We start from the raw sequence: 24,272 nt of genomic DNA, 5'->3' as shown, positions 1-24,272 counted from the left end.
CTGCATGGACTCAGCCATACCCAACAGAACTAAAACCTGCTCCTCAAGGAAACACAAACCTGTCTGGTGGACATCCTCGATCAACAGGCTTTACAACAAAAGGAAGAAACTGTTGTCTAAGGGTAAAAAGGAACAATTTCCAAATCGGAAAAACACGCTCCTCTGCCTGAACAAGCAAATTAGATCACTAGTGAAACCTCCAAAGCGAATTATGAATCAAAACTAGCCTCTGAAACAGAGAAAAAACACAAGTCCATCTTCAGTTACATTAGGAACCTCCATGGCAAAGTCCAAGTTTGTTCCGAATTAGTACTTAATGGTACCACTTACACTGATTCTGTTGACTTAGCCAACCTGCTAGCTGATGGGGGGTGAAGTTTGCGCTGACCCTATCACCCCCCCCAAAGGCCCAGTTGACATCCCCAATACTTGTCCCACACCTCACAACTCCATAGATCAAGTATTAAAGGCCCTATCCAAGGCAAAGAACACAGCTTCCATGGGACCTGATAGTATCCCAAGCTGTATTCTTCAACATCTCCAGCAAGAACTAGCTTTAACATTGAGCACCCTGTTTAACCATAGCCTAATTACAGGCTTCATTTCAGCAGAGTGGAGAACCGCCATTGTCATCCCCTTGCACAAATGTGGTGCCACTACTGACCTGGGGAATTATCTCCCCATTAGCTTGACAAGTCTGATCTGTAAAGCCATGGAGCATATTAGTACCAATCTCGTAAACAAGGACATAGGCAATCTCCAAGCACTTGACCCCACCCAGTTCGTATTTGTTGGGGGCAAATCTTGCTTAATGAACCTAGCTGGCTTCTTTGAGACTGTCACCATGGCACTGGATGGGGGAAAGTCAGTACATACAGCTTACCTTGACCTGGCCGAGGCCTTTGACACAATCCCCCACTCGGGCATCATCGAAAAGCTAACACAGCTTGGTGTTAATCCCTATCTCGTCAGATGGGTGGCCAACTGGCTGACGGATAGGACCCACAAGGTCAAAACAGGCACCACCACCTCCGAAAGCAGACCTGTCGCTAGTGGTGTTCCCCAGGGATCTGTCCTGGAACCCTTACGGTCTGTCATCTACTTCTCAGAGGTCCAGGCAAAGACAAAGGGCATGTGGCTGACCAGTTTTCAGATGACTAAGTTGGGTGCTGTCACTGACTCCCCAAATGATGTTAACATACTGCAAGGGGGTCTCGCAGCTACAAATAACTGGTGCCAAAGTCATGGACTTAAGTTAAACACAAAAAAAATGTATTATCACACCATTCAGCAAAAACATGGTCTCTGCTGATTACCACATCAACGGCAACCCCCTAAGCACTCAACCTATGGTGAGAGACCTGGGTACTCAGGTTGATGACAATCTCACATTTGACCATCATGTGGCGGCAGTGGTCAGAAAAGCTTTTTACTTAATTCACCTCATAAGTAAAGGGACTGCATCCAGAAAAAAAGGAGTTTTTTACCTCTCTGTACGCCTCCCTCATTAGACCTACAATTGAATATAATGCCCTGTTTGGTATGTACCTCTCCAAACACCTGCACCAACTGGAAAAGCCACAGAAATACCTCATAAAGAGAAACCATGGCCTCCAACACCTGTCCTATGTGGACAGGCTGAGATCACTATCACTCTACTCGGTATCATACAGATTGCTCAGAGGTGACCTTTGTCTCGCCTACAAGGCAATACAAGACCCTGCCCTACTACAGATGCTCCATATCCATAAGTCTAACTCCTCACGCATTACCCACTCCATAGGCCTAAATCTAATATGCAACACCAACAAAACCTGCTGGAGAGACAGGTTTGTCTCCCAGAGGCTACCCCGTCCCTGCAATAGGACTTCTCATACATGTCAAACAGAGTACCTCGCTGACCCTCTTCAGGCACAACCTTGATGAGTGGATGGGAAACCACAAATTTGTCCCAGGGGTTCCACCTATGTCCCTCATCGACAGGGGCAACAGGTGAAGAATGAGGTTTCTTTTTTGGGGATAATCTCTTGGCTAGGCTTGTAGGGCCTTAGGGCCATTAGCCAAGTAACCTCCTACGATCATATGATCCTATGAAGAATTAACTTATAATTGACAACCACCTCCCAAGCCTAAAGAGCTATCCTGTAGAAGAGATAAGATTTTGTGCCTCCCTGCTTGTTGGCATACACATCACTGTAGTGTTGTCTGTGAACAACTTCAAGGGGCCTGAAGAGAACATAGGGTGAAAAGTTTGAAGGGCCAAAATCAGGGCTCTCATCTCTTTGATGTTGATATGGTCTGACTTTTGACTGGCGGGGGTACAGACCCTGAACTTACAGGCGACAAAAAGAAGCCCCAACCCCATTTCTGAGGCATAGGTGAACAGTTCTAGAGAAGGGAGTGGAGGCTAAAAGGGCAGGCCTAGGTTGAGAGCAAACTGTTGAATCCACCGCTCAAATTCCTTCTTTAGACAGGGAAGAAGAGGTACAATGAAATCCAGAGGATGTCAGTGCTGCAGCCAATCTGAATTAAGGTACCACTGGCAAGAGGGAGCACTGGAATATAAGAGACCATGAATTCCCAGGGCGCAAAGAAACTCCCTAAATGGCATGGCAGTCAAAGGAAGAAGAGACTGAAAGGTGGCTCTCAAAGACAAAACTATTGGAGGTGGAAGAGAGGCTAGCATTGGCACTGTCTGAATCTTGTATGCCAGATGCACATTTCCTGAAAGGGAGTCAGGAAGGACTTTTGGAATTTGATGGTGAACCTCAGACTTTGACAAGAGATGGTGAACTCCAGATTCTGTTAACAGGTGACTGGAAGAAGGTGCCTGAAGCAACAGGTCATCTAAATAAGGAAAATTCTGAATGCCTTGGAGCCTGCAGAAAACAATCACAGGAACTAGGCATTTTGTGAATACCTTTGCGGCAGTAGAGAGGCCAAAGGGCAAAGAAGAGAACTGAAAATAAAAGGAAAAAAGAGAAACATAAAAACTTCCTGAAAACAGGGTGAATAGGGATATGAAGGTAAGCATCTTTCAGATCCAAAGACACTAGAAAAGCCTGGGGTAGGAACAGGGTCTGAACAGTAAGCACTGAAAAGAAGGGACCTTGAGAAAGGTGTTGAGCAGGGAGTGCCCTCCTTTTGAGGAACTAGGAACATCTTGGAATAAAAACGCTTTCCCATTTGGGAAGAAGGGCCAGGTTGAATGGTTCCTCAGTACAAAAGGGACCCTAGAACCTCTAGGAAATGAGGAAGTTACTCTAGAGGAGGTTAAGGAATCCCTGAAAAATGAAAGAGAGACTTTCATACCATCAAGTAACCCTGATGGATGACAGAATCCAAGAGTATGAAGTGATGAGATACCAGTTTGGAAGACAAAGGGAAAGCCGAAGGGACAAAAGAACCTAGTCTATGAGAAGGGGGGGCGGACTGTGAAAGAGATGCAGGCTTATCAGATACGGGAAGCTTCTGGGCCACAGAAATCTGAAAAGCCTTAGCACAGGGTGCCCACATATCACCTTTCCTGCCCCTGGAGGGCTGGTGAGGTTGCCTGCAAAGAAAAGCAAAGGTAGAAGGATAATTCCTCTGGAACTTGGGGACAGAAGAGACAAAAATATGTTTAAGGTTCTGCAAGACTTTGCCTTTTACTTGAAGAGACTTAAACAGGTCAGCAGCAGCAGTCTGAAAAAGATGTTTATTATCCAAGGAGCATCCAAAAACTTGGCATTAATGTCCTCAGGCAGAGACTGGAAACAAAGCTAAGAAAAACACCTCATGGCAGACCCAAAAGCCGCAGCCCTGGAAGAGGCATCAGCAGCATCGTAGCCATCTGAAAAGCAGAATCTAAAACTGATAAGGCAGAGGATTTGCCTTCAGAACCAGGGAGGTCAGAAATAACCTAACAAGCCTGAACAATTAAGGCCAGAGCATACCTGCTCATGTGAGTCAGGTAATTAACAGCCCTGAATGCCTAAGTAGAAGCAATGAAAACTTTCTTCCCAATCCTCTCCATTGCCCCTACTATCCTTATCAGAGGGCAAAAGTTTGGAAGAGGATAAGAGCTTAGAGGGTTTTTGTCAGAAGAGACACACCACAACAGGAGGACATTTAAACAACAACAAAAAAAAATCCTCTGGAACCTTACACAACTTATCAGGTTTCTTAGGAACAGGAGGCTAAGAATCAGGATACTTGGAAGCAGCAATGGTGTCTAACAGGGCAGTCAACACAGGAGGAACTGCCAATGGTTTATGAGTACCCACTTGAAGACACTTGAGAAGAATCCCACTTAGTATTCCATTATCTTAGCAATTGTGTCCCCAAAGAACAATTCTTCAAAAGGAGACTCAGGCTGAGAGATTGCTTTTTATTAGAACTAAGCCAAAGACAAAGGTATCTGTGAGGAATAGGACAAAGACCCCTCAGGCATCAAATCCTGATCCGAGGCATCCAGTTCCATAAGCCATTTAGAAGGGGTAGGGGTTCAAGGAGGAATAGGCACAGATACCTCTTGATGAGGCTTCAGGTCCATCATGGCAGAAAACAAGCCCAGAGTAAACTCTTACCATTCTCTTTAAGGTTCTTTAGAATGGACCAAAACATGCTTCATTTTTTTGTCTTTTCTTTGAAGGGATATCAGCCCTAGCAAATGTTGGAGGCTCTGACCCTTAGCGAAATTCGGTAAGAGAACATAGAACCTCCTCCCTGACCAACATCTGTAGAGTCCCTCTAGGACCCTCTAAGATAATCACCCCCATTTCACTTCGAAGTCTGGAGCAGATGCCTACAAAGCCTCACAGGATGTGTGAAAAAGATGGATCCATGCTGGCCTCCAAAAGGGGTCGCGGCAGAGGAAACTGATGTAGAAACAAAACAATCCACATAACTACTATCCGCTTCTGGAGGGATGCCTGGTGGAAGCTGGACAGCTAAAGAATCCAGCAGAGACTTCTTGGCCTTCTTACCTAGCGGGAATATTTCAGGGTTAAAGGATTCTGCCACGGTTACCCTGGGCTGTTTAAGCTGTTGGTTTTCAAGATAAATGGCCAGGGAATACAAACAGCTTCTGAGCATCTTAGGCACAAATGCCTTAAAGATTCTACAAGAATTATGGTCGTGGGAAGCACTCAAACAAAAAAAGTAATTGTTCATGACCATTCTTATGGGGAATCTGCTTCCCACACTGAAATTTTCCCCTTCATGTATGACTTGGACCCAGGTAGCAAAATAAAATACAAGACCAAGAAAAGAAAAAAAAAAAATACAAGACCAAGAAGAAAAAACAAAAAAAACAACCTCAACAGGGCACTTATCTGGTGGCTAGGTATTCAGCATAGCAACAAGGGATTCAGACCAACTAGCAATAATGGTGTTCGAATGGCAGCAAAGAAGTTCTGGGTAGCTGCATCCGTACATCCCTTTTATGCCCTACGTTCTGTGCAGGGAGCATAGGCGTGACGTACAGTGCATACAAGATTATTAGGGTTTAGTATACTGGCCGAGTGTTGGGCTGCCCTGGGCGGGAGATCCTGTTTAGAATACTGCAACAGTGATGCAGAAGGACATCTATTTATATGCACATCCCAAAGAGACACCAACCTGGTTAACAGAAAAAAAATGATACTCCTCCTTCAGAGTGAACCTACAAGAAATGATGCAGACAAGAGTTTATAGTCCTTTAGAAGAAACTCCATCATGGCAATAGAACAAAAGGGTAAAATAAGAAAGTCATATGAAACAAAGGATTCTTTGTTGCTTAAAGTCATAATGGAGAATTCTAAAAATGTGAAGAAAGGATGGCATGGATAGATTACAAAAGAGCATTTGACAGCATCCCACATTCATGGACAAAGGAGTGCTTATAGATGTACAAGATGCATTCTACATTGATCAATTCACATTACAGTGACTAAGAAAAAGTGGCAAACCACTATGCAATTAAGTCATGACAAAGGCCAACTTGTTATCCCAGAGATAAAAGTTCAAAGTGGGATATTTCTTTGTCACCCGTGTTGTTTTGTCTTGCCCTTAACCATTAAAATGTCTACTTAACAGAGCAGTTCTTGGTTATAATTTGGCTACCAGAAAATATCGAAGTTTATAACACTTGTCTTCTTTTTGTGGATGACTTCAAACTGTATAGTTCATCAGATGAGGAGTTGAAAGCACAACTGCAAGTGGTTAAAACTTTCTCAGATGATATAAGAATGTCATATGGTTTTGATAATTGTGCCAAAGCAACATTTAACACAGGAAAGCTGCAACACCAAGAAAATATAATTCTGGGATAGGAATGTGATATAAAGGAACTTGATGAGAAAGGAGTGAGTAAATATTCGGGAACTGATGGAAGGATCCACAATAAAACATAAAAAATGCAAATAAAACTTAATAAGGAATACTTCAGAAGACTAAAATTAACACTGAAAACAGGCCTGACATCTAGGAACAATGTCCACTCTCTAAACCAATTTGCACTTCCCGTTTTAACTTAATACTTGTGCTGTGATTGATTGCCTTATCAATTAGAAAAAAGAAAGAAAATCCTTCACCCTTATCAAATGATATATAAAAATTGGTGTATACCAAGATTATATATCCCTCACTATGAACGCAGTATGAGCGTCCTTGAAACTCACTACATGTACAGATCTGCAATCATGGGACTGCATACATATCTGCTGAAGTCATTAGATCCAAACACAGTGAAAGTTTTAAAACATAAGAAGTCTAAGATGACTTCCCTGCTTAGTATACCAGAAGAATATCAGTGTCAAGTGGGAGTCCAGGTTAGTGGCACCGCACGATGCTTCAGAGATCATTCATGTGCAACTAACAGTGGGCAAAACTGCAATTCAAATTGTAGCTTGCTACAGATCACCCACCATGTCCCAGGACTCCCATTCCACGTTTCTGGAAACACTGGGAAACATAAAGGTCCTACCAAACACCATAATATTGGGTGATTTCAATTACCCAAACATTAACTGGGAGAACTACTCAAGTACTAACTTCCCTTGCCCAAAATTTCCTAGAATTTATAAACTCAAATACCCTGGATCAACTGGTCAACACTCTCACCAGAGGTGACAACATACTGGACCTGGTCATCACCAACATGGGGGACTGGTGTTCCACACCAGAGGTCAACCCCTCGCTGGTTAGATCTGACCATAAACAAATCACTTTGGATATCCACATTCTGCCCCCACCCCCGGACAAGGAAATCACTGTGAAAAACTTTACAAAAGCAAACTGCACGTTACTTAAGACCGAGGTGGAAAGTTTCAAAGCCCCCATGCTAAAGGATAATGCTGTCCAAGCTGCAAAATCCTCTACTAATGCATTCTATGGGCACCTACAAGAATGTATGGATCGTGCCATCTCATGCAAAACCAAGATCCTCCAAGAAAAGGAAACCAGTCTGGTGGACCCCTGCCATAAACAAGCTATACAATAGGAGGAGGAAACTAGTACAGAAAAGAGTAAAATCCCAAGAAGGGAAAACATCCCTGATCAGTATCAGCAAGAAACTACAATCCCTAATAAAATCATCCAAGGTGAGCTTCGAAAGAAAAATTGCCAAGGACTCCAAAGATAACCACAAGGCATTCTTTAACTATGTCAAGAATCTAAGTGGCAATGCTCAGATCTGCTCGGAGTTAGTGCAGAATGGCACAAAATAAACTGAACCGACTGATATCGCCAACATCCTGGTAGACAGTTTCAGTGCAAATTTCACCCCCCCTCACCCCAAAAAGGGCCCAGACCATGCCAGAAGAATGTAGAGCCCCCAAAATCACAGACATTCAGGTTAAAACAGCCCTCTCCAAAGCCAAAAACACAGCATCAATGGGACCGGACGGTGTCCCAGGCTGTGTCCTACATGATCTCGAAGACAAAGTAACCCCTCACCTAAACACACTGTTCAAACTTAGCCTCTCCACAAGCTACGTACCCACAGAGTGGCGCACAGCAACGGTTATTCCACTCCACAAAGGTGGAGCCACAACAGACCCCGGGAACTATCGCCCCATAAGACTGACTAGCTTGGTCTGCAAGGTTATGGAGCGCATCATCATGGAACTCATTAACAGAGACATTGGGAACCTCCAAACACTGGACCCTACCCAGTTCAGTTTTGTTAAGGGCAGATCATGCCTCCTACACCTGGTGGACTTCTTTGAGCCAGTTACCAAGGCTATAGACGAGGGAAAGGTGGCACACACAGCCTACCTAGACCTCGCAAAAGCCTTCAACACCAATCCCCATTCTGGTATTATAGACAAGCTCACCAGCCTGAACATAGACCCCCTACATCACAAGATGGGTTGCCAACTGGCTCACGGACAGAACCCACATGGTGAGAGTTGCGGGAGCTAGGTCCAACTCTAAACCGGTTACAAGTGGCTTTCCCTAGGGCTCAGTCCTAGGACCCCTCATGTTCGGCATATACTTCTCAGAGGTACAAGCAAGCAAAGGAGGACTATGACTGACCAAGTTCGCACTCTCCGGCTGACAGACATCCTCCAAAAGGGTCTCACTGAGACGGATACCTGGTGTCAAAATCATGGCCTCAAGCTAAATGCCAAAAAGTGCATAGTTATCCCCTTTGGAAAAAACAAAAGTTCCCACAAACTACTACATATGTGGTAGTCCCTAAATACGGAAAACGTAAAAAGGGATCTGGGGACCCAAGTAGATAGTAATCTCTCCTTTGATAATCACATTGCCAAAGTGGTTAGAAAATCCTTCTATGTGGCCCACCTAATCACAAAAGGGTTTGCAGCCAGATCAAAAAAGGTCATTGTGCCCCTCCTCTACTAATCACTCATCAGACCCATCAGAGTCCAACGCCCCATTTAGGATGTACCTTACAAGACACCTGCAACAGCTGGAAAGACCACAGAAGTACTTCACTAAGAGGATCACTGGCCTCAAACAGATGCCCTATGCAGCTCGACTGAAGAAACTCCAGCTGTACTCGGTTGCATACCGCCTACTCAGAGGTGATCTCTGCCTGATATACAAGGCCATGTTCAACCTAGAACTGATGGACATGCTCCACCTAAAGAAAATCATATCCCCTCGAGCCACAGGCTCTAGGGATCTAAACCTGACCACAACAATAAATAGGACGTGCTGGAGGGATAGATGCCTGTCCCAGAGACTTCCCATGCTTTGGAACAAGATTCCAATCTACATTAGGCAGAGCTCCTCGCTAACCCTCTTCAAGAGAAACCTTGACGAGTGGATGGGAAACAAAGTTTACCCCGGGGATCACTTCAGTGGCTCTGCTGGAGAGAAGCACAGGGAACTAATCTAAGGGGGCAGTGAAAGCAAACACATTCTGGCTAGGCTTATAAATACCTTTGGGCAAATAGCCTAGTAGCTACCTATGAACTTAATTCAACACCGAAACAAATGCAAAATAATGTATCCAGAAAGAGGGAAAATCTAATAAAGAAAAAATGTACCAGATGCAACATTTAACATGCTCAACAGTTTCCACACGGACTAGTACTTTCAGTGTTGGACAATACACAAGCACATCAAAGCTAGTAAAACTACACATGGCTGCAGTGTTAAACAATTCCAGCACAACCCAGAATCAGCATATGCACAAATGTAAAATGCAAAGACTTACTTTTTAGTGCCTTTAGTTTTTGGATTTTTTGCAAAGAGACCTTGGTCAAGGGACTCCAATGATTTTCCTTTGGTGCTAAAAAGCCTCTGTGCTCTTTCTTCCAGTGTTCTGTGGGGAATAAAATAGAAAGGGACTCCTTTGCATGAGTGGTATAATTTCTTCTTTACTGTATAATCTACTACTCCACTGTGTACAACAATGTCAGATCACACCAATGTCATACTTCCACAATAAACAGAGAATATCTAACTTTTAAAGCTGCGTGTTTTGTCTTCTACATAAAGTTAAGTAAAACTTTGAAATGCAAGACCAGCAGCAAAAGTACAAAATTACCTGTGTAACTTCTATCAGTGATATAAAAACAAGCAAACAGTACCAGAGCAGCAGCAAAGCAGGAAGGCAAAGAGTCATGTGTAACAGGAGGCACCAGGAAAAGGACATAAGGGTTATTCTCTTACTCTCTCTATAAGGACCCCTAGCAAAAACTCAGCCTTGAACAATGTAGTTAGTTCTAAAGGGCTTACTCTTGTAAAAACACAAAGGATACAGGAAGTACAGTACAAAGCAACAAAAATGGTACAAGATCTTTACAACACATATAATAAAAGATCCCATTACCTATGGTCTTAAAGAAAGAAGACTGATGAGTCAACTTAGAAATATCTGTATACACAACAAAGTATATATAGGTTCATAGGTTCATACTAGGCTATCTGCCCGAGGACATTTACAAGCCTAGCCCATAGTTTTGTGGCTCACGCCACCCCTTTAGTATGGGGAACTATACCCATTATTTTGCTGTGCCCCTGTCGAGCAGTGACACTGAGGTAATCCCTGGGGTATATCTGCGATCTCCCATCCATTGGTCAAGATTTCTCTTGAACAAGGCCAGTGAGGTGCTCTGCCTCACATATACCGGGATTTTGTTCCACAGCATAGGGAGTCTTTGGGTGATGAATCTATCCCTCCAGCACGTCCTATTAATAGCCATGTCAAGGTTTAAGTCTCCCGCCCTTGTGGCTCTGGTGGATCTAGATTTTTTGAGGTGAAGCATATTCATCAAATCTGGGTTTGACATGGCCTTGTATGTTAGGCAAAGGTCACCTCTGAGCAGGCGGTAAGCGACTGAATAGAGCTGGAGTTCTTTCAGTCGGGCAGCATAGGACAGATGTTTGAGACCCTTTATCCTTTTGGTGAGGAACTTTTGTGGCCTCTCAAGCTGCTGCAAGTGTCGGGTCAGATACATTCCGAATGGGGCATTGTACTCAATCATTGGTCTGATGAGTGATGAGTACAGGGAGACCATGACCTCCCTTGATCTAGATGAGAATCCCTTCATGATAAGGTGGGCAATGTAGAAGGTCCTCCTAACCACTTTGGCTACATGGGTGTTGAATGACAGACTACTATCAACTTGGGTCCCCAGGTCCCTGATAACTTCTTCTGTGCTCAGTGGATTGCCACCTATTTGGTAGCTAGGGGTAACCTTGTTTTTCCCGAAGGGTATGACTATGCATTTTTTGGCATTTAACTTTAGGCCATGGCTCTGGCACCAGTTATCCTCTCCTGTGAGACCCTTCTGAAGGATATCTGTGCCAGATGTGTTTTCTACTATGGCGCCCAGTTTGCAGTCATCTGCAAACTTTGTCAGCCATAACCCTCCTGTGTTTGCTTGTACTTCAGAAAAGTAGATGCCAAACAAGAGTGGGCCCAGGACTGAGCCCTGTGGTACACCACTTGTGACAGGCTTTGAGTCTGACATGGCGCCAGCAACTCTGACCCTGTGTGTTCTGTCACTCAGCCAGTTTGCAACCCATCTTGTGATGTATGGGTTAACATTTAGGCTGATGAGTTTTTCAATGATACCCGAGTGGGGTATTGTATCGAAGGCCTTCGCCAGATCGAGGTAGGCTGTATGGACTGCCTTTCCCTCATCAATGGCTTTGGTGACTGTTTCAAAAGTCAACCAAGTTTAGAAGGCATGATCTGCCTTTGACAAAGCCAAACTGGGATGGATCCAAAGTCTGCAAATTCCCTATGTCTTTATTTATGAGGTCCATTATGATCCTTTCCATGGCTTTGCAGATAAGGCTTGTCAAGCTAATGGGCCGGTAATTTCCAGGGTCGGTGGAGGCACCGCCTTTGTGAAGTGGGACCACAGTTGCAGTGCGCCACTCTCTGGGTACGTATCCAGAGGTAAGACTATGATTAAACAGCTGTCCTAGCTGTGGGTTTAGTTCCTCATTGAGTTCGTGGAGCACACAGCCGGGGACACCATCAGGTCCCATGGATGCTGTGTTTTTTGCTTTGGAGAGAGCAGTTCTCACTTGGGCATTGGAGATGATTGGGGGGCTGCAATCGCTGGTATAGATAGCTCTCCTTTTGGGGGAGGGGACAAGTTTGCACTGAACCTGTCAGCCAGTATGTTGGCAATGTCTGTAGGATCAGTAATCTTCACATCATTTTGAACTAGTTCTGAACATATCTGGGAGTTTCCTCCCAGGTTTCTAACATAGCTAAAGAAGGCCTTATGATTGTCTTTTGAGTCTTTAGCTATTTTTCTCTCAAAATTTGCTTTGGATGATTTTATGAGAGCTCTTAGTTTTTTGCTTATAGTGATCAAGGGTGTCTTACCTTTTAAGGATTTTGCTCTATCTTGTAGTAGCTTTCTCCTTTTGTTGTAGAGTTTGTTTATGGCTGGGGTCCACCAGACTGGACGCTTGCCTTTGGTACAAAAAGTCTTTGTTTTGCTTGGGTTTGCCTTATCCATGCAGTCCTGCAGGTGCTGGTAGAAGGCATTTGTAAGTGATTCAGCGGCTTGAGTACTGTTTTCCGCCGGCTCGGGGGCCTTAAAGGAGACCCACACTAGTCTTTAGAAGTGTGAAGTCGGCTTTAGAGAAGTTCTTTACTGTGGTCTTTTTTATTTCAGGTGGGGGTGGGATGAGGACCTCCAGCGAGATTAGTTTGTGATCTGATCTCACCAGTGAGGGGTATACTTCCGGTGTTGAACATTGTGCTCCCATGTTCGTGATGATGAGATCAAGTATGTTGTCTCCTCTTGTGGGGATGGTGACTAGTTGTTCCATGGCATTTGAGTTTATGAATTCCAGGAACTTTTGGGCTAGGGTGTTTGGGCTTGAGTAGTGTACCCAGTCTATATTAGGGTAATTGAAGTCACCTAGTATGATGGTGTTTGGTGATACATTTATCCCCTCTAGTGTTTTCAGGAAGGCCATGTGAGGTTCCTGAGTTTGCGAGGGTGGCCTGTAACATGCTACAATTTGCAGAGCAGTTTTGCCTATGGTTAATTGCACCTGGATGGTTTCCGATGCATCGTATGCTGTTACCAGTCTGGAGGTGTGGGTGTCCTTGATGAATATGGACACCCCCCCTCCTTTCTTGGTATTTTCCGGATTTTGGGGCCGGAACGCATGATATGAGGTAAAACCTGATAGTGCTGGGGTGCTCTCAGGAGCCTTGAACCAGGTTTCTGTCACAGCACAGACATCGATGTTCTCCATACTGAGAAGGGCCTCGAGTGCGTGCATTTTGAGATTTAGACTTCTGGCATTGAGCAGCATTACCCTTAGTTTTTTTCCTTTTTTGTGTTCTAGGGTGGTAGGTTTAGAATTTGAGCCTTGCCTACATATACAAAAATATATGTGTAAACAGACACATGTATGTTTGTGCGCGTAAATGTATGCATATATATATATATATATATATATATATATATATATATATATATATATATACATATATATACACGCACACACACACACACCTATCTAACTTGGTTGTAGAAAACATTACGTTTGATAAAAACAACCCATATAGGTTTACCAAAGGAGACTTTAGCATATTTTACAGAATTACAAGATGCACACTTCAATTTACTTTCCAGAGGTATTAAGTTTATACCGCTTAGAAAAGGGGATCTTGCTAAAACTTTAATAGACATAAAAACATTTCTTAGGAAAATTAATTTACAAATTTTTTTCAACCAGGTGAACACCATGGGACCTGCTAATTTAGTAAAAAAAAAAAAAAAATCCCCCCCACTGCACCCACAACTTTTGAAAATTTGGTTGAAACCGAAATTAGGAAGAAATTTACAAAAGTTGGGTATAAAGCTAATTTAGATGAAAAGGAAAGCTTAGTTCTGAAGGAATTAAGGAACAATCCAGAAATTAGAACAATGAAACCGGATAAAGGTGGGGGGATGGTGTTGATGGACTCACTTATATATGAAGGCAAAATGAACGAGATTTTAAGAGACACCTCCAGGTACTCTACTATCTCTAAGAACGAGATCAATATAGCTTATCGTAGAGTGGACATGGTGTTAGAAGACCTACTAGTTGAAAATTTAATAGACAGCAAGACATATGCATTTTTAAAAGTGGAAAAACCAAGGATACCATCCATCTTTGGTATACCTAAAATACACAAAAATGGAATAGACCCACCTCTGAGGCCAATAGTCTCAGCGGACGGATCAAAAACTTTACCCCTTGCCAAGTTTGTAGACAGTAAGCTAAAAAAGTTATGCTTAAAAAGAAACAACATCCTTAGAGACTCATGGGACTTTTTAAGATGTGTTAAGCAAGACATGTATAGGGAGGAATTGACCTTCCTAACAGTGGATGTCGTAGATTTGTTTTCAGTAATACCACATGAGGAAGGGTTGGTACTTTTGGAAGAAGTAATGTTTGAAGACAATAGTTTGACTCATGATGAATGTACGGTAATTTTACATTTAACTGATCTAGTTTTAAAATACAACTTTTTATATTTCAATGGGGAATATTTTCATCAGACTAAAGGTGTGGCAATGGGTGTGGCATGTGCTCCAACGTATGCAAATCCTGTCTTAGCAAAGTGAGAGGAGTAGTTTATTTTAAATTCAATATTTAGCCGCAAGTGGCTTTTATATAAAAGATTCCTGGATGATATTTGTATTTTTTGGACTGCATCCAGTGAAGAAATAATTGAATTTATAGGCTTCCTGAATAGTAGCACAGATTTTTTGAGGTTCACCCGTAAAGTGGACAAGGAGAAGTTATTATACCTGGATATAGAAATTTACAAAAAGAAGGCAAACTTTGTTCCAGAGAATATAGAAAGGCAACCTATTCAAATTCATGCTTGCATTACACCAGTGCGCACCCAGCACACCAAAAGTGGAATTTAGTCAGAGGTCAATATATAAGATCTTCGAGAATGACCTCTGATGAGCAAGACTTTATAGAAGAAATGAAAACTCTTAATCAAATGTTTATGGTAAAAAAATACCCGGCTAGTCTTTTGGAACATACAGAAAAAGGGTAGCTCAGGGAAATTTAATCCGATCTTGGGCAAAGATGAGGAAACAATAGGAAAAAAATAAGCAGGAAAGAAAATTTTAATAGGGCATTGGTGTTGGAATTCAATGCAACTTCAACTATGGTAAGAAATATTGTAGAAGAATGGAATAAGTTCACCTCTATTACTGACTTAGACAAAATCAGTAAGGAAAAGCTAAGGGTGGTATATAAAAATTCCTACAGTTTGAAGCATTTGTTAGAACATGACACCCTAAACAGCCCTACCAACAAAAGAAAAACTGGAACTTATAAATGTGGGCAGTGCTCTCAGTGTGCTTACATCATTACTAAGGAATGTATAAATTTAGAAAGTCGGAAGGTAACACTAGTAGGGAAGGAATATTACAACTGTGATGGCTTAGTGTACCTAGCTAAGCCTGGAGCCTGTTTGGCTTTTTACACAGGGAAAACTGAACGTAAGCTTAAAAGAAGAATTTATGAACATATATATGACATACAAAGTAAACAAGAAACCAATGTTCTATTACATAGGCATACCCAAATTTATGAAAATGCACGCGTTTTCTTCTTTGTGATAGAAAAAGTAAAGAATGATGAGAGGGGAGGCCTATGGGAAGAAAGGATAGAGTATAGGGAGTTTTGGTGGCAGGTCACGCTACAAGCCAAGACACCCAGGGCTAAATGACCACATATCAATAGCCCTGCTCTTAAAACTAAGAGCAGCTAAGTTATAAGACCCACATTTAACTTTGTACTTTAAATACTTTCCATTCCATTCTTTTTTTATGAACAATAATTGTTTTTATATGAAACATCACTATTTTATACAACTTTTTATACATTACTTTATGCACCATTTGACTGTAAGATCTAATTATGTTTTCCAACTATGTACCTCACATTTTGCCCTTATTTTTATTTTTTTTACCTTATTGACATTGAGTGTTTTATTTTTATAACATTTGACCAAGTTATATTAATACTTGAATGAAACATTTTATTGTAAGGTTTTATTCTATTTATGGACTTTTTAGGAAATCAAAAAACATTAATTTTATTTAACCTTTACCAGTTCAACTGATTTGGTGTTTTTTTCTTCTCAAGAAAAGCTCTAGGTATACATTTTTTATAGGATTGTTTTAATAGGATGTAATGAATTTGAATGGTCACTAGATGGCACCACATACACGTGAATGAGTGGCAGTTTTAATTTTAAAATGAAATGTTTATAAGTAATATTTTTAACAATTCATTCTATGGTCTTATTATAATTTTTAACACTTTTACACCAAACAAGTTTGTTTTAGAAGTATTTAGCAATATTTTTATTCACTTTTGGTCATGGTTCATTCATTTTCATAATGCATTGTCATTTCATCAGTTTTGGTACAACAATCTCTTTAAGAATCAATTAAAAACATTATTGGTTTATTGCCGCTCTTTTTTAGTATAAAAGGGAATTAATTCTTGTTAAAAACCCACATCTGAGGAAGTGTAACAAACGAAAACGTATGGTTTAGACTTTATGTGCTTCATATATAGTATTAATTTTTCATGCTTCGTGTGTTAAATAAAAGGAATTGAATGGTCCTACTGTCTGGAACTTCATTGTGCACCTAAGGAGTTTACTTTGTTGGAATTTATATAGATATATATATATATATATATATATATATATATATATATATATATATATATATATATATACACACACACACACACACACCCCTACCTATATATATATATATATATATATATATATATATATATATATATATATATACATATACACACACACACACACTCATCTATATACATCTATACCCAATATATATATATATATATATATATATACACACACACACACACAGATACACACACAAACACACACTATCCCACACACATAAGCTGCTTTATCGAAAAAAACAACATATGGAATGGCAACTTATTTAGCACAACTGCTCGAAACACATCCTATTCTAAACAACAAAAAACAACACTACTTTCCCTCATTCCCCTGCTCATTACATATACAAACTCCGAGGCCACACAACCGTGGGGAAAGGGTAAATTCCTTTATCCCCACTGTACCATGGAACTCACACAGGAGCAAAGACAACACAGCATGTTCAATCAGCTGATTTTCGATCATCTGTGCCAGCTTCTTTTAGAGGTCGACAAGTTGTCTATCTGGTGTGTGTGTGTGTGTGTGTGTGTTTGTGTATGTGTGTGTGTGTGTGTATATATATATATATATATATATATATTTACACGCAATATGTGTCTACATATTTACGTGTGTGTATTACATATACATACGTGTGTATTTTATACGTTTGCATATACACACACACACACACACACACACACACACACACACATGTATATATCTACACATACACGGGGCTACTTCAAAAGAATGAAAGACAACAATACCGAAGGTGAAAAGCCCCAGACCAGATCTCTGAAACTTAATTTCGACGAGCTATTCCAAGGTATTTGCATTGATAAAATCGAGGAATCTCTGAACATTTGTGTTCTGGCACGAGTAGTTCTTCCAGTCTATGTTTGGGTAGTTAAAGTCACCCAGGTTCAGGGTAAAGGGTTGAATCTTGAAAGATTTGAAGCAGTCCAAATAGGCAGATTGGGCATCTTGAGTTAGATTTGGGGGCTGGTAGCTAGCTATGCTGGGAAAGAGCACTACAGATGCGATGTCTGCTCTGAGAGCGTTGATGGAGAAATATAGAGAAGGTCAGGAGGAGTTGCATTGCATCTTTGTGGACTTGGAGAAAGTATATGATAGGGTGCCTAGAGAGGAGCCGTAGTATTGTATGAGGAAGTCAGGAGTGGCAGAGAAGTATGTAAGAGTGGTACAGGATATGTATGAGGGTAGTGTGACAGTGGTGAAGTCTGCAGTGGGAGTGACAGATGCGTTTAAGGTGGAGGTGGGATTACATCAAGGATCAGCTCTGAGCCCTTTCTTATTTGCAATGGTGATGGACAGGTTGACAGATGAGATCAGACAGGAGGCCCCATGGACTATGATGTTTGCAGATGACATTGTGATCTGTAGTGAGAGTAGGGACCAGGTTGAGGAGACCCTGTTGAGGTGGAGATATGCCCTAGAGAGGAGAGGAATGAACGTCAGCAGGACTAAGACAGAATATGTGTGTGAATGAGAGGAAGGACAGAGGAATGGTGAGGATGCAGGGAGTAGAGATGGTGAAGGTGGATGAGTTTAAGTACTTGGGATCAACAGTTCACAGTAATGGTGAGTGTGGAAGAGAGGTGAAGAAGAGAGTACAGGCAGGGTGGAATGGGTGGAGAAGAGTGTCAGGAGTGATTTGTGACAGATGGGTACCAGTAAGAGTGAAATGGAAGGTTTACTAGAGGGTAGTGAGACCAGCTATGTCATACGGATTGGAGACAGTGGCATTGACAAAAAGGCAGGAATCAGAGCTGGAAGTGGCAGAGTTAAAGATGTCAAGATTTGCACTGAGTGTGACAAGGATGGACAGGATTAGGAATCAGTATATTAGAGGGTCAGCTCAGGTTGGATGGTTTGGAGACAAAGTCAGAGAGGCGAGATTGCGCTGGTTTGGACATGTGCTGAGGAGGGATGCTGGGTATATTGGGAAACAGATGCTAAGGATGGAGCTGCCAGGTAAGAGGAAAAGAGAAAGGCCTAAGAAAAGGTTTATGGATGTGGTGAGAGAGGACATGCAGGTGGTTGGTGTGACAGAGCAATATGCATAAGACAGGAAGAAATGAAAAAAATGTACTCACCATAACGTTCCATCTGAGTAGGTAACTTCATTTGTCAGCAACCTGTGGGTATCAGATCTGACCTGGATCCGAGCCAGCAGCTTTCCAAGCTAGAGATCCAAGCTCCAAGCTCCTCCCCCTTAACCGTAATGCCCTGCCACCTCCTTCCAATCCCCAGATCGCATTTGCCTATCTACATAATCTCACCATGACAAAGCAACAACCTGGAGAATCGTAACCTAACCAAATGACCTGGATAAACCATCCTAGTGATCAGGAAACCAAAGAAACAGGATAGGGGGAAGGTGGGGGGGTCGGCTGCTGACAAATGAAGTTACCTACTCAGATGGAACGTTATGGTGAGTACATAACTTCTTTATCTGAAGTAGGAAACTTCATTTGATTATCAACCTGTGGGACAGAGTCCCCAGCTACCAAAAAACTTCGGAGGTCCTCAAGGAAGGATATTCCAGAGCACTGCAGAGCCAAAAGACGTCCTTCCTCTAGACACTAAATCCAATTTATAGTGAGAGATAAAGGTATGAGAGGATGCCCAAGTAGCCGCAGAACAAATGTCATCCAAGGGAATTCTTGACCAGAATGCAGCTGATGTAGCCATAGAATGGGTAGAGTGAGAGTGAACCCCAGTAGGTTCTGGCAGGCCAGATAGTTTATATATGAACAAAATGCAATTTGAAATCCATCTGGCCAGAGTCACCTTCGATACAGGCTTACCCAAGAAGTGTTTAGCAAAAGAGACAAATAGCTGATCAATGTTCTGTATAAATAAAACCGTAACTGCCTATGAACATCTAACAAATGAAGTTTGTACTCCCCTTTGTTCTGATAGTTAGGGAAGAAAACTGACAGAGGCCACTTTAGGTAGGAAAGATGGGCTAGTCCTGAGAGAGACCCTGTCCTTATGGAAGAACAGATACGGGGCTTTAATACAGAGAGCTTGAAGCTCCGACACTCTCTTAGCTGAGGTAATGGCTACCAAAAAGGCAGTTTTCCAGAACAAGAATTTCAAATCAACAGAGGCTGCAGGTTCAAAAGGAGGCCCAGTTAGAGCTTGAAGGACCAAGGTTAGATCCCAAGGAGGGACAGGGTTCCTAACAGGGGGGTCTCAAGAGAAATGTACCTTTCAGAAAGGCCTTACAAATCTTGGTGGAAGCAAGGGGACTGTGATTATCTCCAATGTGAAAATGCGAGATGGCAGCCATTTGAACCTTTACAGTAGAGGAACTGGCCCCTTGCTGAAAAATATGCGATAGAAAATTGAGCACTCCTAGGATGGGAGCAGTGAAAGGGTCCAATTTCCTATGAGACGCCCAAATAGAAAACCGCTTCCATTTACTATTGTAAACTTTCCTGGTAGACTGCTTATGCAACGCTACCAGGATAGATCTAACTGGAGACGAGATACCGGGAGTCCTAGCAACTAATGGAACTGGATCAACCACGCTGAGAGCTTGAGATCGACCAGGTTCGGGGGCTTCAATCCCGAAGGATGAGATATTAGATTCGGGATGGGATCCAAGATCCAGAGAGACCGCAGGCAGGGGAACCAGGTTTGACGAGGCCAGAATGGGGCTACAAGGATAATCTTGATTCCCAACCGACGAGCTTTCTGTAAGAATTTCGTTATCAATGGAAGAGAAGAATAAGCATACAGAAGACCGGGTGGCCAAACATGAACTAGAGCGTCTCTGGGGCTCTCCCTCAGAGGGGGAATTAGAGTGAAAAACTCAATGCACTTCGCATTGGAAGGAGATGCGAAGAGATCTCAGCAAGGCTGACCCCACTTGCAGAAGATCTGTTTCGCTATTAAGGGATTCAGAGACCACTCGTAAGGTGAGGATGGTTCGACTCAGTTTGTCTGCTAGGATGTTGGACCCACCCGGAATGTGCATTGCTAACAGAAAACGGTTAGTGGAAATTGCCCAATCCCAAACTCTCATGGCTTTTCGACAAAGAGGGTAAGACCTGGTCCCCCCCTGTTTGTTGATGTACCAGACCACCGACATGTTGTCTGACTGAATCACAATAGTCACTGGAGGGAGAAAGGCATGAAGGGCTTGCAACGCTAGAAGCACCGCTCTCATCTCCAGAACACTGATATGCAGAACGGTCTCTGTCCGAGTCCACGTACCTTGAACAGTTCTGACCTCGTAATGCCCCCCCCCCACCCATGCGAGAAGCGTCCGTGGTCACTGTGGCTTGGGGTTGCTGCATAACAAACGGTCGCCTTTCCCGAAGCTCTCGGGAGTGGAGCCACCACAAGAGAGAATTCCTGCACACTCTGCTAAGAGGAATCGACAAGTCCAACAGATGGTGAAGGATGGACCACTGGACCTGTAATGTCCACTGGAGAATCCTCATGTGCAAGCGGGCTAAGGGCACGAGGTTGATTGCTGCTGCCATGGACCCTAGAGCTCTCAGGACCAACTCCGCTGATGGGGCAGGTGACTGGAGAAGGGCTAAAACGTGTAAGGTCAAACTGCGAAGTCTGTCTGACGTCAAGAAGGCTTTGGTCTGAAGTGTGTCTATCCTGGCCCCTATGAACTCCAAGACTTGAACTGGTTGGAGGGAGCGTAACGGGACTGCTGAGACTTCCAGAACCACATCTTCTTTTGTCCTCTCTGGTTCCTAGAAAAGGACCTTTGAGGAGCCGAGAAGCGGGCTCCAATGGCAGACAGCGTCTTCCCACCTTTTTCACTCTGAACCAATGTGTCACGGACGGTCTTCCCAAACAGAGTAGAACCGAAGGGTGCATTCGCGAAGGACGCCTTGAAAGGTTCCGCAAAGTCACAAAGCCGGAGCCAGGCGTGACGCCTTAAGGCAATAACGGATCTGCTGGCTTTAGCGGCTCCTTCCGTGGCATGGGAAAGTAGCTGCATAGACATGTTCGAAACAGATTTGAGAGTGGCCATGCAAGTCGAGAAGGTCCGTTTGTCCTCGGCCGACATGGACTCGGGGGGAGACTCAGTATATTCTTTCACCAAATGCCGCTGAAGTCATGGACCAAGTAATTCAGCGCCCTTATAGAAAAGGTAGCTGAAGCAAACATCCGCTTCCCGATACGATCCATAGTCCGAGACTCCTTATTCAGGGGGATGGATCGAGGAACTATCCTGAGCGAGTTCCCTCTTGGTGGCTGCCGCCACCACCATGGCATCTACCGGGGAACCCTTACTCCAAGCAGTCCTATCCATGGGAGGACTGAGAATCCTGTCTGGCCTCCTGGGGATCGGCTCTACAGTGTTCGGTTCCTTCCACGCCCTGGTAGTGATGAAATCAACCAGGCGGTCGGCCAGAGGGGACACCAAGAGGTAGAGAGGCCTGCGTCGACGCCTCCAGAAACACTGATTCGTCAGAGGAAGGCTTTCGGGCTGACCACCCCCCTTTCAGGTGAAGCATTTCCATAATGTCTCCAAAGGAGACGTCATCGGGGGGGGTGACCTGGGGGAGCCTTCCCCTTCTTCCAAATCGGTGTCCTCTGAGATGGACTCAGGGGAGTCAAAGTGCCTCCTCTCACATTTATGTTTGTGAGGGACCTCCACGGTGGGACTGTCTGAGGAGGGCTCACTAACAGGGCCGTGTTCCGCCAGTGGAATGGGCTGGGGCATCAATGCAGGCTGTCCCTGGGACTGGATGATGGAAGACAAGCCCAGCTACAAGGGAGTGGGGGCTGGATCCGAAGAAAGAGCAGGGGGTCTCGAACCCCTCGAGAGAACCCTCTCCACCAAGTCGAAAGCAGAGGGTGAACCAATCTCTCTGGGCTCCGTGGTTAACACCCTCGGATCCGGAGCAGGGATCAGCATCGGAGCTGAAGTGCTCAGACCTGAGAGGGAAGTGTGCTCTGACCGAAACAGAGCCAAAGACACACTGCCCCCCCCCCCCCCCCCAGATCCGACGCACTGCTCACGGCTCCGAGAGCTCGGATTCGAAAGAGGATTAGACAAACTCGAGGGTATGGCCGGTGTCAAGGTAACTATAACAGTCAGCACCGACACCCCGGCCCCGGGACTCCTCGGATCCAATGGCTCCGAAACCCGATAACGGATCGGAGAAGGAGCTATTGGGGCAAAAAGTGGGGCTGGGGAGGCAGCAGCACTCGGAGAAAATGACGCATCATCCGGTCCATATCAGCGTCGGAGAGACTGCGGGTCGACCTAGAAAAGGCCGCCGAAGCTGGCCGGGAAGGCCGCCGCAATGACCATGAAGATGGTCGGGCCTTCTCCTCCGGCTCCAGTGACAAGCGTGGAGAATGGAGCTGAGGGGAGGAAGGCCCGGAAATCTTCTGAGGTGAGGAGAGCAGCTTGGCAGGCGGGGCCAAAGGGGCAGAGTCGGCCTGCAGCTTGTGGCTCCTATGCCTATATTTCTCTCCCCCCCCCTCTCTCTCTCCCTTTCTCTCTCTCTCTCCTCTCCTTCTTCTCCTTCCTAGAGTCCCACTCTCCCTGAGAAGAAATGGGAGGTTGAGTCCCAGCCAGGGGAGAGGGAACAACAGGCTGAACAGCCGCGGCTGTAACCACTGAGGGAGAAGAGGAGGAAGCTGACTCCGAGGGTAGAAGATCTGCCAGAATCACCAGGGGTTAAAAGCTGCACAAATTTGGCAGCCCGAAGACAAGTGCGATACCCACAGGCAGAGGACGCACTGAGTGTGGCCATCCGTTGGGATGACCACACTCAGTGCACTTAGAAAAAATGGCCTTAGAGGCCTCGGCCATTATCCCACACACACGCACCTCACACAAACACCTAAGGGGAAAAAAAGGGGGAGTACTAGGCTTTAAACTAAGAGGAATGGTAGAGGGGTTTAAACTAAGGAGTTAACCGATCACACACACAAAAACTAATAAGATTTTTATAAACTTTCCTACTTACAAATCGCTTAAAGCTAAGAGCTCGAGAAACCCGTGCTTGATAAAGCCGCAGAAAACGAGATCTGGGGATTGGAAGGAGGTGACAGGGCATTATGAGTAAGGGGGAGGAGCTTGGAGGTCGGACCTCTAGCTTGGAAAGCTGCCAACTTGGATCCAGGTCGGATCAGATACCCACAGGTTGATGATCAAATGAAGTTTACTACTTCAGATCAGATGATCTGCTGTGGCGACCCCTAACGGGAACAGCCGAAAGAGAAGAAGAAACTAGCTATGATTTGTATAGGAGTCTTGTCAATGGTTAACTGCGCCTGGAGTGCCTCCTGTGCACCATACTGTTTGACAAGCCCGGAGGTGTGTATGTCTTTAATATATATTGAAACACCACATCCTTTGGCTTTACTGCCAACATTCTGGGGTCTGAATGTATGATAAGATAAGTAACCAGATAAGGCTGGGGTGCTCTTCGCAGCTTTGAACTAGGTTTCTGTGACTGCACAGATGTCAGCATTTTTCAGGGTTAATAATGCTTGCAATGAGTGCAGTTTCATATTTAGACTCCTAGCGTTTAGCAGTATAACCTTTGTGTTTTGCTGACATGTTTATGTTGGTAGTTTTAACCTCATCACTCTTCCTAAAAAAGGCACT

The 24,272-nt window shown here is 43.8% G+C and overlaps 1 protein-coding gene across 1 annotated transcript in view; it reads right to left on the bottom strand.

Moving 5' to 3' along the window:
- Positions 1-24,272, bottom strand: part of SF3A3 (splicing factor 3a subunit 3) — a 731,641-nt gene that overhangs the window by 313,635 nt on the left and 393,734 nt on the right. Inside the window, exon 11 of the mRNA XM_044083506.1 lies at positions 9,650-9,757. Within this exon, the coding sequence (XP_043939441.1) occupies positions 9,650-9,757 (108 nt within the window). The remainder of the gene's footprint in view (positions 1-9,649; positions 9,758-24,272) is intronic.

Source organism: Protopterus annectens, chromosome 1.part1, assembly GCF_019279795.1.
Source record: "Protopterus annectens isolate FY-2018-M chromosome 1.part1, PAN1.0, whole genome shotgun sequence".
Lineage (NCBI taxonomy): Eukaryota > Metazoa > Chordata > Ceratodontiformes > Protopteridae > Protopterus > Protopterus annectens.
The sequence above is the reverse complement of the archived record's forward strand: the minus strand, read 5'-3'. Positions and strand labels throughout refer to the sequence as shown.